This window comes from Microcaecilia unicolor, chromosome 2, assembly GCF_901765095.1.
Source record: "Microcaecilia unicolor chromosome 2, aMicUni1.1, whole genome shotgun sequence".
NCBI lineage: Eukaryota > Metazoa > Chordata > Amphibia > Gymnophiona > Siphonopidae > Microcaecilia > Microcaecilia unicolor.
Window position 1 is genome coordinate 566,246,761 of NC_044032.1, and position 13,903 is coordinate 566,260,663.

Sequence of the window (13,903 nt, forward strand, 5' to 3'; positions counted from 1 at the left end):
TTGAGCAAGCCACTTAACCCTCCGTTGCCTCAGGTACAAAATTAGAATGTAAGCCCTCAGGTGACAAGGAAATATGTAGAGTACCTGAATGTAACTCATCTTGAATTACTACTGAAAAAGATGTGAGCAAAATCAAAATAAATAATTGAAGCTAAAGTGATTTTTCCCAAAGTCAGAAAATTTGTCATTGGGACAAGTGAGATGTGAGCTCTCACTCTTTTACTTCCCAGCTCTTTTTTTCTAATCACTAGTCTGTTGTTTTTATTTTAATAACAAATGTTAAACATACACCTCTTAAAAAGCTGTCTTCATTGTCACCATGTGTCTTTTCTATTGGGGCCTGTTAACTGGCTGAAATGTTTTGTGGTGGTTATGGTACAGTTCTGTGAACCAATGAATGTTTAGTACTGGTTATGTTGCTAGAAATAATTTAATTCTGGTGCCATGCTTAGAAAATGTAAAGTAGAAACTAGAGTTGTGCTCACATGATGTAGCTCTTTATAAACATTCATGATTGAAACCTCCATGGTGTCTAGATTGAGTGTTTTAATGTTTGGAACCTGCACATTACCGAACTGTACTGCAGAACCCCAAGACAAAGTGAAATGGTTGAAGGTTCATTAAACAAGCTGATTCAAGAGCATTGGGAATCTGGCTTTTGACTTAAAAAGTTTTTTGCAGCATCGATGCTCAGTTTCTGTGCAGTAGCATGTCTTGTACATCTTATAAATCTGTGTTTTAATTGAATTTTTTGGTATGCTTTTCATTATTGATGGGTTTTTGCCAGCTGGTGACAGGCTGGCATTAAGTATTACATTCAATTTACATGTCAAACATTTTAAATATTATACATTCTTTGGAGTAAAGTAAATTATTTTGTTTTTAGGCGCGGCCTGTGCCTGATAATAGGAGACAAGCAGAAACTCTTTCACTTACCAGGGAGATTGCTCAGAGCAGGAATTCATCTGTGTCAGAAACTGTGTCAGAAGATAAAGTACAGCTTTTTACCAAGATGAAAGTATTACAAGAAAAGAAAGAAAAAATGGACAAATTTCTAGGGGACCTGCATGCATTTCGTGATCATCAGTTAAACAATTCACGTAAGTAGGTGTTTAATACAAGGCCTTCTTTTAAAGGTTAGCACCATGCTACAAATAGCCTTTTTGCCCTCTAGTTTCTGAACATTTGCTTGGTGAGCAAACTTGGTAAATAAAGTACTACCTACAACAATTTACGAGTAGACTTTGATGCAAGGAGTCAACAGAACCAAGCTGAATGTAGTATTTATGGGCCCAGGCAGCTTCACAAGCAAAGAGGCACAAAGAGTGACACCATCTTTGGTTTATTTCCAGGAAAATGTGTGCTGGGGAGCTGGAGGAAATGTCCTGCTAGAATGAAAAATGTGAGGGGAAGGGGGCATGGAATATGGCACCCTGAATTGTTGGGAATGTGTGGGAGCAGAGTAGCAGGTTTTCTGTTGTAACGCACAGGTGGGTGTATTGGGATCAGAAACAGCAGGGCTTCCTGCAATATTCTCTCTGATTTTATTCTTTTTCCAATAAAATGAATGAGAGAGGATGCTGTATTATTTATATTGACTTCAGTGCAGTAACAGTTATGTTGCTTTCTGTGTCTTGTCCATGTGCTGTGAAATGAAAGAATGACTATCACTGTTATGACCAAAAGGGTCAGAAAGTTATGCTGTTCACTATGTTCTGAGTAAGATTATTGGATTTAACCATATTTAAAGAAAAGATTCATTTCTGGTCTTGTTGCAGTTCTCTGCCTCTGTGTAGTCTCACTGACTTGATCAATGACCATGCATTATAAATTCTCCTATTTGGCAGTGTCTCACCAAAAGCTCTTGTATATTACCATGCTTAACAATCCTGGTGCTTACTAAGTCTGGTTTTAAAACCTTTCCTATTATATAGATTACATTCTTAAACTTACATGTTCTCCATTTCTTTTCTTTTCTCTTTTTTTTAACCGTGTCTTATTGGTACTTTAGAAACAAGGTATATAACACCAACAAACATCATAACCACAATTGTCCAAAAAATAGGTTTTTCAGTGTCCAAGATTTGCAGTAGAACACCATCTAGCAATTTCTTCTCGCATAACAAACCTTTGCTTTTGATATGCTTTCTAAGGCTGCATCTCCCACCCCTCTTAGCCCACTGCCTGCTATCATCCCTACTTCTCTCTCTTCCCATCATTCCTGTTGAAACTCTTCTATTGAGTTGGGACTTGGAAAAGGTTTTACAAGCCTGTAAATGCGCATCTAGTGCCTGTCATTTTGCATAGCGTACAACTAATATTCCATATGTATCCCCTTTTGACAGGGTATTGTACCACTGCTCAGTATTAGGTGGCATAGCCTCAATCCACTTTTGCTGTATGCATAATTTAGCCACAAGTAATCCTAATTGGATAAATAAGTGTGTGCCCTTGTAGCCTTCCCCCTTCCAACACCTACTTCCCCCAACATTAAAGTTTCCCCAGTATCCGGGATCAGAAAACCCCAGCATTTACCCTGTGCTTTCTTCCATGCAGTCCAAAATGTAGTGATCAAAGGACATTGCATGAAGCTGTGCAAATAGGTCCCCTCTTAGCTCTGACATTTCAAACATGTTGATGGCAAACCCTTTTAAATTTCTTAGCATTATCAATGTGACTGTGGTGTAGCACTTTGAATTGTGATTCTTTTAAAGTTCCGGCTCAAGAAGTCTATTCCAGGCATATGGTGCAGCAAGATAAAAGGAATGGAGTCTGGAGTTAGCGGTGGAGGAGAAGGGTGCAGATAAGAGAGATTTATCCAGTGAACGGAGTTCCCTGGGAGGAGTGTAGGGAGAGATGAGAGTGGAGAGGTACTGAACAGCTGCAGAGTGAATGCACTTATAGGTCAATAAGAGGAGTTTGAACTGTATGCAGAAACGGATAGGGAGCCAGTGAAGTGACTTGAGGAGAGGGCTAATATGAGCATAGCGACACTGGCAGAATGTAAGTCGTGCAACAGAATTTTGAACAGATTGAAGAGGAGAGAGATGGCTAAGGAGGTGAGAAGCAAGTTACAGTAGTCTAAGTGAGCGTTGTTAAGAGTGTGGGTAAGGGTTCTGGTAGTGTGCTCAGAAAGGAAAGGGCAAATTTTGGTGATATAGAGAAAGAAACGACAGGTTTTAGCAGTCTGTTGAATATGTGCAGAGAAGGAGAGAGAGGAGTCGAAGATGACCCCAAGGTTATGAGCTGATGAGACAGGGAGGATGAGAGTGTTATCCACAGAAATAGAGAATGGGGAAGAGGAGAGGTTGGTTTAGGGGGAAAGATAAGAAGCTCAGTCTTGGTCATGTTTAGTTTCAGATGGCGGTGAGACATCCAGGCAGCAATGTCAGACAGGCAGGCTGATACTTTGGCCTGAATTCCTGCTGAGATTTCTGGGGTGGAGAGGTAGATCTGGGAGTTATCAGTGTAAAGGTGATCTTAAAGACCATGGGATGAGATCAGAGTACCAAGGGAAGAAGTATAGATGAAGAAAAGAAGAGGTCCCAGGACAGATCCCTGAGGTACACCAACTGACAGTGGGATAGAAGAAAGGGTAAATGCCTGCAAAGGTCAAGTTGCTTGAGGAGTTGGTCCATTCTAATGCTTATATTCAGAGAGTACAGGAGTTTTCATCCATCTGGGAATCCAAATTCTCAAATATTTTAACTTGTTTAGATCCCTTCTCAGTGGAAAGAACACCTTCCATTTCTTTGGCAATGAAAGATCTAAGGGCCTGGCGAGGGATTTCTCCGAGGACAAGCAGGCTGCTTGTTCTCACGACTGGGTTGACGTCCACAGCAGCCCCTCAAACCGGAAGAAAAAATCTCGCGGGAGGTCCCGCACGCAGGGTACGCCCACTGCGCATGCGCGGCCGTCTTCCCGCTCATGCACGACCGTTCCTGCTTAGTTTTTTCACTATCTGCGCTGGAGAGAGACGCGTCTTTGTCCCTCTCCGTATCAGCCCCTGAAAACCGATTTGCGGCCTAGTCCGCGATTTTCTTTATTATTTTTTGTTCTACGTGCGTTCGTGCGCCCTTTTAGTAAAAAAAAAAAAAAAAGAGGACTTTCCTTTCTTTCCTTTCCATCGAGTTTCATCCGTTTTGTTCTCCAAGGCCGCGCGGCCGTTCTTTATTTTGTGGTGTGCCTTTCTACCGCCACCATCGACGATTTTGACCTCGCCGATGCGATTTTTCTGTCGATGTCCTCAGGTCCCAGGCGGATTCAAAAAGTGTGGTCGGTGTGGCCGGCAGATCTCGCAGACCGATCCTCACGCTTGGTGCCTCCAGTGCCTCGACCCGGAGCATAATTCCAAGGCGTGCACCTTGTGTCTCGGCTTGTGAAAGCGGACGCAGGTGGCGAGGCAAGTTCTTCGGGACCGTGTTTTTGGAACTTGCGCCGGCCCTTCGACGTCAATCTCGGCGGCATCAGTGTCGACGGCCGGGTCATCGGTACCGGTACCAATGTGGACGTCTTCGACGCCGACTATGGCACTGACCCCAGAAGTACAGGTTCCCTTGGCCCGATGACCTGCCAGCGACGGCGGCGGTGAGCGACCGCGTGGGCAGTTCGCCCCGGCCACTCCCGCTGCTCAGGGCCATCGGGACTGAACCCTGTCGGATCCGACCCCCAGAGGGCGCGGAGACTCCACTTCCTCCTCGTCCATGCCGCGGAGCGCCGATGACGGGCATCGAAAGAAGGCTGCAAAGAAGCACCATCATCGGTCGCCCACGGCGCATGGGACTGGCAGCTCCGGGACTTCGAGAGAAGACTCGATCCCCAAGAAGCGCCAACGTCGGGAGGAGCGCTCCCCCTCTATCAAAGAGGTGTTGATGCACAGGTCGTCGGGTACCCCGGTACCGTCTCCTGGACCCGGGCAGCTTCCAGCACAGACGCCCGCACCGGCCCCCCAGCCTCTCCCGACAGCGGGCCTTGACGAGTGCCTCCGAGCCATCCTCCCGGGGATCCTGGAGGGGCTGATGCGCCAGGTCTTGCCGGCACTGGCGGAGCTTGCGCCCACGGTGCCGTTGATGGAAGCAACAGCTGGCTCTGGCCCTGTGATGCGGTCTTCGATCGCCACTCAGGTGGAATTTCCGTCGACGTCGATGGAGGGAGCTTCGTCTCCGCCGGCGCGGGAGTCCACCTCTCGATACCATCGTCGAGGACATGGTTCCTCGGGGTCGAGACGGGCCCGGTTGCGGTCTGAGCTGCGAGAGCTCATGTCCGACACCGAGGAGGAGGCCTCGTGGGAGGGTGAGGCAGACCCCAGATATTTCTCCTCCGAGGCCCTCCGACCCCACGCCTTCACCGGAGAGGACCTGGACCTGAGAGGCCTGAACAAATATGAGGTACGAGAAAAGTTCAGGATGCTTTCCTTGGGCACCCTTTTCCCCATGATTCAGAAAGACGATTGGCTTTGTTCCCTGGATTTAAAGGATGCTTATAGCACATCCCGATACTGCCAGCTCACAGTATCTGCAATTCCGTCTGGGGACACGTCACTTCCAGTATTGTGTGCTGCCCTTTGGGCTCGCCTCTGCCCCACAGGTGTTTACCAAGTGTCTCGTGATGGTTACGGCATACCTGCACAAGCTGGGGGTGCACGTGTTCCCGTATCTCGATGATTGGCTGGTGAAGGGCACCTCAGAGGTGGGAGCTCTTCGGTCCATGCAGTGCACTATTCACCTACTGGAGCTGCTGGGGTTTGTGATAAATTACCCGAAGTCCCATCTCCAGCCAGTCCAATCTCTGGAATTCATAGGAGCTCTGCTGAATTCACAGACGGCTCAGGCCTATCTTCCCGAGGCGAGGGCTCAGAACCTTCTGTCCCTCGCCTCCAAGGCCAGAGCGTCCCAGCAGATCACAGCTCGGCAGATGTTGAGACTCCTGGGCCATATGGCCTCTACACTCCATGAGACTCCCATGGCTCGTCTTCACATGAGATCAGCTCAATGGACCCTAGCTTCCCAGTGGTGCCAGGTCACCGGGAATCTAGAAGATGCTATCCTCCTGCCCATCAGTTGTCGCAATTCGCTGTGCTGGTGGTCGATTCGGACCAATTTGACCCTGGGACGCCCGTTCCAAATTCCTCAGCTGAAAAAAGTTCTGACGACGGACACATCTCTCCTGGGGTGGGGAGCTCATGTCGATGGGCTCCAAACCCAAGGGGTGTGGTCCCTCCAGGAATACGGTCTTCAAATCAATCTCCTGGAGCTCTGAGCGGTCTGGAACGCACTGAAGGCCTTCAGGGATCGGATGTCCTTCCAAATTTGGACAGACAATCAGGTTGCAATGTACTACATCAACAAGCAGGGGAGCACCGGATCTCGCCCCTTGTGTCAGGAAGCCGTCAGGATGTGGCGATGGGCAGGCCAGTTTGGCATGCTTCTCCAAGCCACAAAAGAAAGATTCCACTAAAAAGTGGAGGTTTGTCGTTTGGTGTGAGAGCACGGCCCTAGAACCTCGTTCTTGTCCTGTGCAGAACCTGCTTGAATACCTTCTACACTTATCAGAGTCGAGTCTCAAGATCAACTCAGTAAGGAATCACCTTAGTGCAATTAGTGCTTACCCTTATCGTGTAGAGGGTAAAGCCATCTCTGGAGAGCCTTTAGTCGTTCGATTCATGAGAGGCTTGCTTTTGTCAAAGCCCCCTGTCAAGCCTCCTGCAGTGTCATGGGATCTCAACGTCATCCTCACCCAGCTGATGAAACCTCCTTTTGAGCCACTGAATTCATGCCATCTGAAGTACTTGACCTGGAAGGTCATTTTCTTGGTGGCAGTTACTTCAGCTCGTAGAGTCAGTGAGCTTCAAGCCCTGGTAGCTCATGCTCCTTATACTAAATTTCATCATAACAGAGTAGTCCTCCGCACTCACCCTAAGTTCCTGCCAAAGGTAGTGTCGGAGTTCCATCTTAATCAGTCAGTCGTCTTGCCAACATTCTTTCCCAGACCGCATACCCGCCCTGCTGAACATCAGTTGCACACATTGGACTGCAAGCGAGCGTTGGCCTTCTATCTGGAGCGGACACAGCCCCACAGACAGTCCGCCCAATTGTTTGTTTCTTTCGACCCCATTAGGAAGGGGGTCGCTGTCGGGAAACGTACCATCTCCAGTTGGCTAGCGGATTGCATTTCCTTCACTTTTGCCCAGGCTGGGCTGACTCTTGAGGGTCATGTCACGGCTCATAATGTTCGAGCCATGGCAGCGTCAGTGGCCCACTTGAAGTCAGCCACTATTGAAGAGATTTGCAAGGCTGCGACGTGGTCATCTGTCCACACATTCACATCACATTACTGCCTCCAGCAGGATACCCGACGCGACAGTCTGTTCGGGCAGTCGGTGCTGCAGAATCTGTTTGGGGTTTGAATCCAACTCCACCCTCCTGGACCCGGTTTTATTCTGTTCAGGCTGCACTTTCAGTTAGTTGTTCTTCGTAGGTCAATTTCTGTTATGCCCTTGCCGTTGCGAGGCCCAATTGACCATATTTGTTGTATTGAGTGAGCATGGGAGCTAGGGATACCCCAGTCGTGAGAACAAGCAGCCTGCTTGTCCTCGGAGAAAGCGAATGATACATACCTGTAGCAGGTGTTCTCAGAGGACAGCAGGCTGATTGTTCTCACCTACCCTCCCTCCTCCCCTTTGGAGTTGTGTTTTTCCCCTTTTCTTTGCTTGTCATTTAACTGAGTGGGAACGGTCGCGCACGGGCGGGAAGATGGCCGCGCATGTGCGGTGGGCGTACCCTGCGTGCGGGACCTCCCGCAAGATTTTTTTCTTCCGGTTTGAGGGGCTGCCGTGGACGTCAACCCAGTCGTGAGAACAATCCGCCTGCTGTCCTCGGAGAACACCTGCTACAGGTATGTATCATTCGCTTTCTCAAAGGTCATGTTAAGTGTAGAATCTGTCACACGGGGTAAGCTGTGACAGGGATCACTCAAGGATGAGAAAATAAAATCTATGAACATGCTGATTTTGAGTTCCTGACCCCCTGTCCCCTCGTCTCCTTCCTGGTTCTCATTTCTGAAGGTTACAGGGTGAAGATAAGCAATATGGGGATGACTGTCTAATTTATCCACTACTAAACCCATAAGTAAATAAATAAATAAAAGTCCGACAATGCCATGTTTTGCCCAGGGGCTTGAAATCAAACCGAACACATAGAATCATATTAGTATAAATAATAAAATAAAAAGAATTATCAAATATTAGCACAGACCTTGTTTAAAAAACATATACTTGTTAACTATCCATATATGATCGTGTGTATACCACTTGATTATTAATTAAGAAAAAAGATTTCACTTACTGGTTTAAACAGCTGAAAGCAAAAAACATTTGTACATGGTTCATACTTCAAATCTTATTAAATACGGAACATAGTGTACTTTGACTAATTTTGGGTTGCAACAAAATATACTTTAAGGCACTATGGGGGTCTTTTCAGCATGCTGATTTTTAGCACATCCTAAAAATGCTAGCATGCCTTTCTAAAAGGACTATAAAGTAACATAAAATGCATACCACCACTTAATCTGCCTTACTTCCTATACAAAGAAAATTCTCCGAGGACAAGCAGGCTGCTTGTTCTCACTGATGGGTGACGTCCACGGCAGCCCCTCCAATCGGAATCTTCACTAGCAAAAGCCTCTGCTAGCCCTCGCGCGCCGATGCGCACCGCGCATGCGCGGCCGTCTTCCCGCCCGAAACCGGCTTGTGCCGGCCAGTCTTCTTTTGTCCGCGCTCGGTACGGTCGTGTTTCGCCGTTCGCGCCCCTTAAGTTGACCTCGCGCGTCTCCTTTTTGGTTTCGATACTAAAAAAAAAAAAAAAAAGGATTTTGGAAGAGGACCTTTTCGGTCTTTTTTCCCTTTCCGCTACTTCCAGTTTTTGTCCCGGTAAGTTTTCTTTCGTCTTCGGGGTAGTCGATTTTTCTTCCCCTCATTTTTGGTGCCTACCGCAATTACGAGTTTCGATTTCGCCGGCGAGATTTTTCCGCCCATGTCATCGAAGTCTCCCAGCGGCTTCAAGAAGTGCACCCAGTGCGCCTGGGTAATCTCGCTCACTGACAGGCACGCATCGTGTCTTCAGTGTCTGGGGGCTGGGCACCGCCCGCAGGCCTGTAGTCTATGCTCTCTTTTACAAAAGCGGACTCAGGTAGCGAGATTGGCCCAGTGGAGCGTTTTGTTCTTGAGCTCTTCGTCGGCATCGGCACCGGGAGTATCGAGTGCATCGACGTCGCCAGCGTCCAGACCTTCATCCTCGGCCTGCGAATGCATCGAGTGCATCGAGGCATCGACCCTCTGCATTGGGGCTGAGACATCGGAAGGCTGCGTCGGCGTCGGTGGTACCAGGACCTCCTCGTCTGCTGATGTCGTCGGACGGTGGTGCTTCGTCTGGAGTGCAGGTGAGGGCTGTCCATTCCCCTGCTGGTGGCGGTGAGCCTTTGGGTGGGTCTCCCCCTACCCTGAGGGCTCCTGCGGTACAGCCCCCCGAGACCGACCTTCGGCCTCGGCCCCGAGGAAGCGACGGCTAGATTCTACGTCCTCGTCGGTGCCGGGAAGCTCCAGTGACGTGCTTCGTCCCAAGAAGTCGAAGAAGCATCGACACCGGTCCCCTTCCCGTGTCGGCACCGAGAGCTCTGGGTCACCGAGGGAGTCGGCACCCAGCAGGCATCGGCACCGAGAGGACCACTCACCCTCTGTTCAAGAGGTGTCGATGCGCTCCACTCTGGACAGCCCGGAACAGCCTCCACGCCCGGAACAGACTCTGACATCGACACCTGCATCGGCTTCCATGTCTTTCTCCACAGCCGCTCTGCACGAGAGTCTCCGGGCCGTTCTCCCAGAGATCCTGGGAGAGCTGTTGCGCCCTTCCCCTCCGGTACCGGGGGTGGCCCCTTGCCCGGGGTGAGGTCTCCGACATCGGTGCCGCTTGTGGTCGAGTGCGGTAGCCTCCCAGGAAGGCTCCCCGATGACGTCGGCGGAGGGAGCTTCGCCGGTGCGGGCGAGGGAGTCTACCTCTCGACGCTCCCATCGTGGACGTGGCTTCAGACACAGGTTCGTGAACTTGTGTCTGATACCGATGGTGAGGCCTCGTGGGAGGAGGAGGAGGACATCAGATATTTCTCTGACGAGGAGTCTGATGGCCTTCCTTCGGATCCCACTCCCTCTCCTGAAAGGCAGCTTTCTCCGCCCGAGAGTCTGTCTTTCGCTTCCTTTGTCCGGGAGAAGTCTACGGCCATCCCCTTCCCGGTGGTTGTGGAGGACGAGCCCAGGGCTGAAATGTTTGAGCTCCTGGACTATCCTTCTCCACCTAAGGAAGCGTCCACAGTACCCATGCATCATGTCCTCAAGAAGACATTGCTGGCGAACTGGACCAAGCCTCTAAGTAATCCCCACATTCCCAAGAAGATCGAGTCCCAGTACCGGATCCATGGGGACCCAGAGCTGATGCACACTCAGTTGCCTCACGACTCTGAAGTTGTGGATTTGGCCCTAAAGAAGGCTAAGAGTTCTAGGGAGCATGCTTCGGCGCCCCCGGGCAAGGACTCTAGAACCTTAGACTCCTTTGGGAGGAAGGCCTACCATTCCTCTATGCTCGTGGCCAAAATTCAGTCGTACCAGCTCTACACGAGCATACACATGCGGAACAATGTGCGGCAGTTGGCGGGCTTGGTGGACAAGCTCCCCCCTGGGCAAGCCAAGCCTTTTCAGGAGGTGGTCAGGCAGCTGAAGGCATGCAGAAAATTCCTGGCCAGAGGGGTGTATGACACCTTTGATGTTGCGTCCAGGGCCGCTGCTCAAGGTGTGGTGATGCGCAGACTCTCATGGCTGCATGCCGCTGACCTGGAGAATAGATTCCAGCAGCGGATTGCGGACTCGCCTTGCCGTGCGGATAACATTTTTGGAGAAAAAGTCGAGCAGGTGGTAGAGCAGCTCCACCAGCGGGATACCGCTTTCGACAAGTTCTCCCGCCGGCAGCCTTCAGCTTCTACCTCTACAGGTAGACAATTTTTTGGAGGAAGGAGGACTGTTCCCTACTCTTCTGGTAAGCGTAGGTACAATCCTCCTTCTCGACAGCCTGCGGCCCAGGCTAAGCCCCAGCGCGCTCGCTCTCGTCAGCAGCGTGGGCCTCAGCAAGGCCCCTCGGCTCCCCAGCAAAAGCAAGGGACGAGCTTTTGACTGGCTCCAGCAGAGCATAGCTGACATCCAAGTGTCAATGCCAGGCGACCTGCCAGTCGGAGGGAGGTTGAAAGCTTTTCACCAAAGGTGGCCTCTCATAACCGCCGATCAGTGGGTTCTTCAAATAGTCCGGCAAGGATACACCCTCAATTTGGCCACCAAACCTCCAAATTGTCCACCGGGAGCTCAGTGTTACAGCTTCCAACACAAGCAGGTACTTGCAGAGGAACTCTCCGCCCTTCTCAGCGCCAATGCGGTCGAGCCCGTGCCATCCGGGCAGAAAGGGCTGGGATTCTATTCCAGGTACTTCCTTGTGGAAAAGAAAACAGGGGGGATGCGTGCCATCCTAGACCTAAGGGCCCTGAACAAATATCTGGTCAAAGAAAAGTTCAGGATGCTTTCCCTGGGCACCCTTCTCCCCATGATTCAGGAAAACGATTGGCTATGCTCTCTGGACTTGAAGGATGCCTACACGCACATCCCGATACTGCCAGCTCACAGACAGTATCTGCGATTTCAGCTGGGCACACGTCACTTCCAGTACTGTGTGCTACCCTTGGGCTCGCCTCTGCGCCCAGAGTGTTCACGAAGTGCTTGGCTGTAGTAGCAGCGGCACTTCGCAGGCTGGGGGTGCACGTGTTCCCATACCTCGACGATTGGCTGGTGAAGAACACATCCGAGGCAGGAGCTCTGCAGTCCATGCAGATGACTATTCGCCTCCTGGAGCTACTGGGGTTTGTGATAAATTATCCAAAGTCCCATCTTCTTCCAGTGCAGAGACTCAAATTCATAGGAGCTCTGCTGGATTCTCGGACGGCTCGTGCCTACCTCCCTCGTCTCGCGGGTGCGAGCGTCCCAGCAGATCACAGCTCGGCAGATGTTGAGATTGTTGGGCGACATGGCCTCCACAGTTCATGTGACTCCCACGGCCCGCCTTCACATGAGATCTGCTCAATGGACCCTAGCTTCCCAGTGGTTTCAGGCTGCTGGGGATCTAGAAGACGTGATCCACTTGTCCACGAGTTTTCTCAAATCCCTGTATTGGTGGACGATTTGGTCCAATTTGACTCTGGGACGTCCTTTCCAAATTCCTCAGCCACAAAAAGTGCTGACTACGGATGCGTCTCTCCTGGGGTGGGGAGCTCATGTCGATGGGCTTCACACCCAGGGAAGCTGGTCCCTCCAGGAACGCGATCTGCAGATCAATCTCCTGGAGTTACGAGCGGTCTGGAACGCTCTGAAGGCTTTCAGAGATCGGCTGTCCCACCAAATTATTCAAATTCAGACAGACAACCAGGTTGCCATGTATTACATCAACAGGCAGGGGGGCACCGGATCTCGCCCCCTGTGTCAGGAAGCCGTCAGCATGTGGCTCTGGGCTCGCCGTCACGGCATGGTGCTCCAAGCCACATATCTGGCAGGCGTAAACAACAGTCTGGCCGACAGGTTGAGCAGGATTATGCAACCTCACGAGTGGTCGCTCAATTCCCGTGTAGTGCGACAGATCTTCCAGGTGTGGGGCACCCCCTTGGTAGATCTCTTTGCATCTCGAGCCAACCACAAAGTCCCTCAGTTCTGTTCCAGGCTTCAGGCCCACGGCAGACTGGCATCGGATGCCTTCCTCCTGGACTGGGGGGAGGGTCTGCTGTATGCTTATCCTCCCATACCTCTGGTGGGGAAGACTTTGTTGAAACTCAAGCAAGACCGAGGCACCATGATTCTGATTGCTCCTTTTTGGCCGCGTCAGATCTGGTTCCCTCTTCTTCTGGAGTTGTCCTCCGAAGAACCATGGAGATTGGAGTGTTTTCCGACCCTCATCACACAGGACGAAGGGGCGCTTCTGCATCCCAACCTCCGGTCTCTGGCTCTCACGGCCTGGATGTTGAGAGCGTAGACTTTGCCTCTTTGGGTCTGTCGGAGGGTGTCTCCCGCGTCTTGCTTGCTTCCAGGAAAGATTCCACTAAGAGGAGTTACTTCTTTCTATGGAGGAGGTTTGCCGTCTGGTGTGACAGCAAGGCCCTAGATCCTCGCTCTTGTCCTACACAGACCCTGCTTGAATACCTTCTGCACTTGTCTGAGTCTGGTCTCAAGACCAACTCCGTAAGGGTTCACCTTAGTGCAATCAGTGCATACCATTACCGTGTGGAAGGTAAGCCGATCTCAGGACAGCCTTTAGTTGTTCGCTTTATGAGAGGTTTGCTTTTGTCAAAGCCCCCTGTCAAGCCTCCTACAGTGTCATGGGATCTCAATGTCGTTCTCACCCAGCTGATGAAACCTCCTTTTGAGCCACTGAACTCCTGCCATCTGAAGTACTTGACCTGGAAGGTCATTTTCTTGGTGGCAGTTACTTCAGCTCGTAGAGTCAGTGAGCTTCAGGCCCTGGTAGCCCAGGCCCCTTACACAAAATTTCATCATAACAGAGTAGTCCTCCGCACTCACCCTAAGTTCTTGCCAAAGGTTGTGTCGGAGTTCCATCTGAACCAGTCAATTGTCTTGCCAACATTCTTTCCCCGTCCTCATTCCTGCCCTGCTGAACGTCACCTGCACACATTGGACTGCAAGAGAGCATTGGCCTTCTATCTGGAGCGGACACAGCCCAACAGACAGTCCGCCCAATTGTTTGTTTCTTTTGATCCCAACAGGAGGGGAGTGGCTGTGGGGAAACGCACAATTTCCAATTGGCTAGCA

The 13,903-nt window shown here is 50.5% G+C and overlaps 1 protein-coding gene across 1 annotated transcript in view; it reads left to right on the forward strand.

Moving 5' to 3' along the window:
• Nucleotides 1–13,903, forward strand: part of PCM1 (pericentriolar material 1) — an 866,960-nt gene that overhangs the window by 175,022 nt on the left and 678,035 nt on the right. The window contains 1 exon segment of the mRNA XM_030191464.1: nt 887–1,100. Coding sequence (XP_030047324.1) covers nt 887–1,100 — 214 coding nt within the window.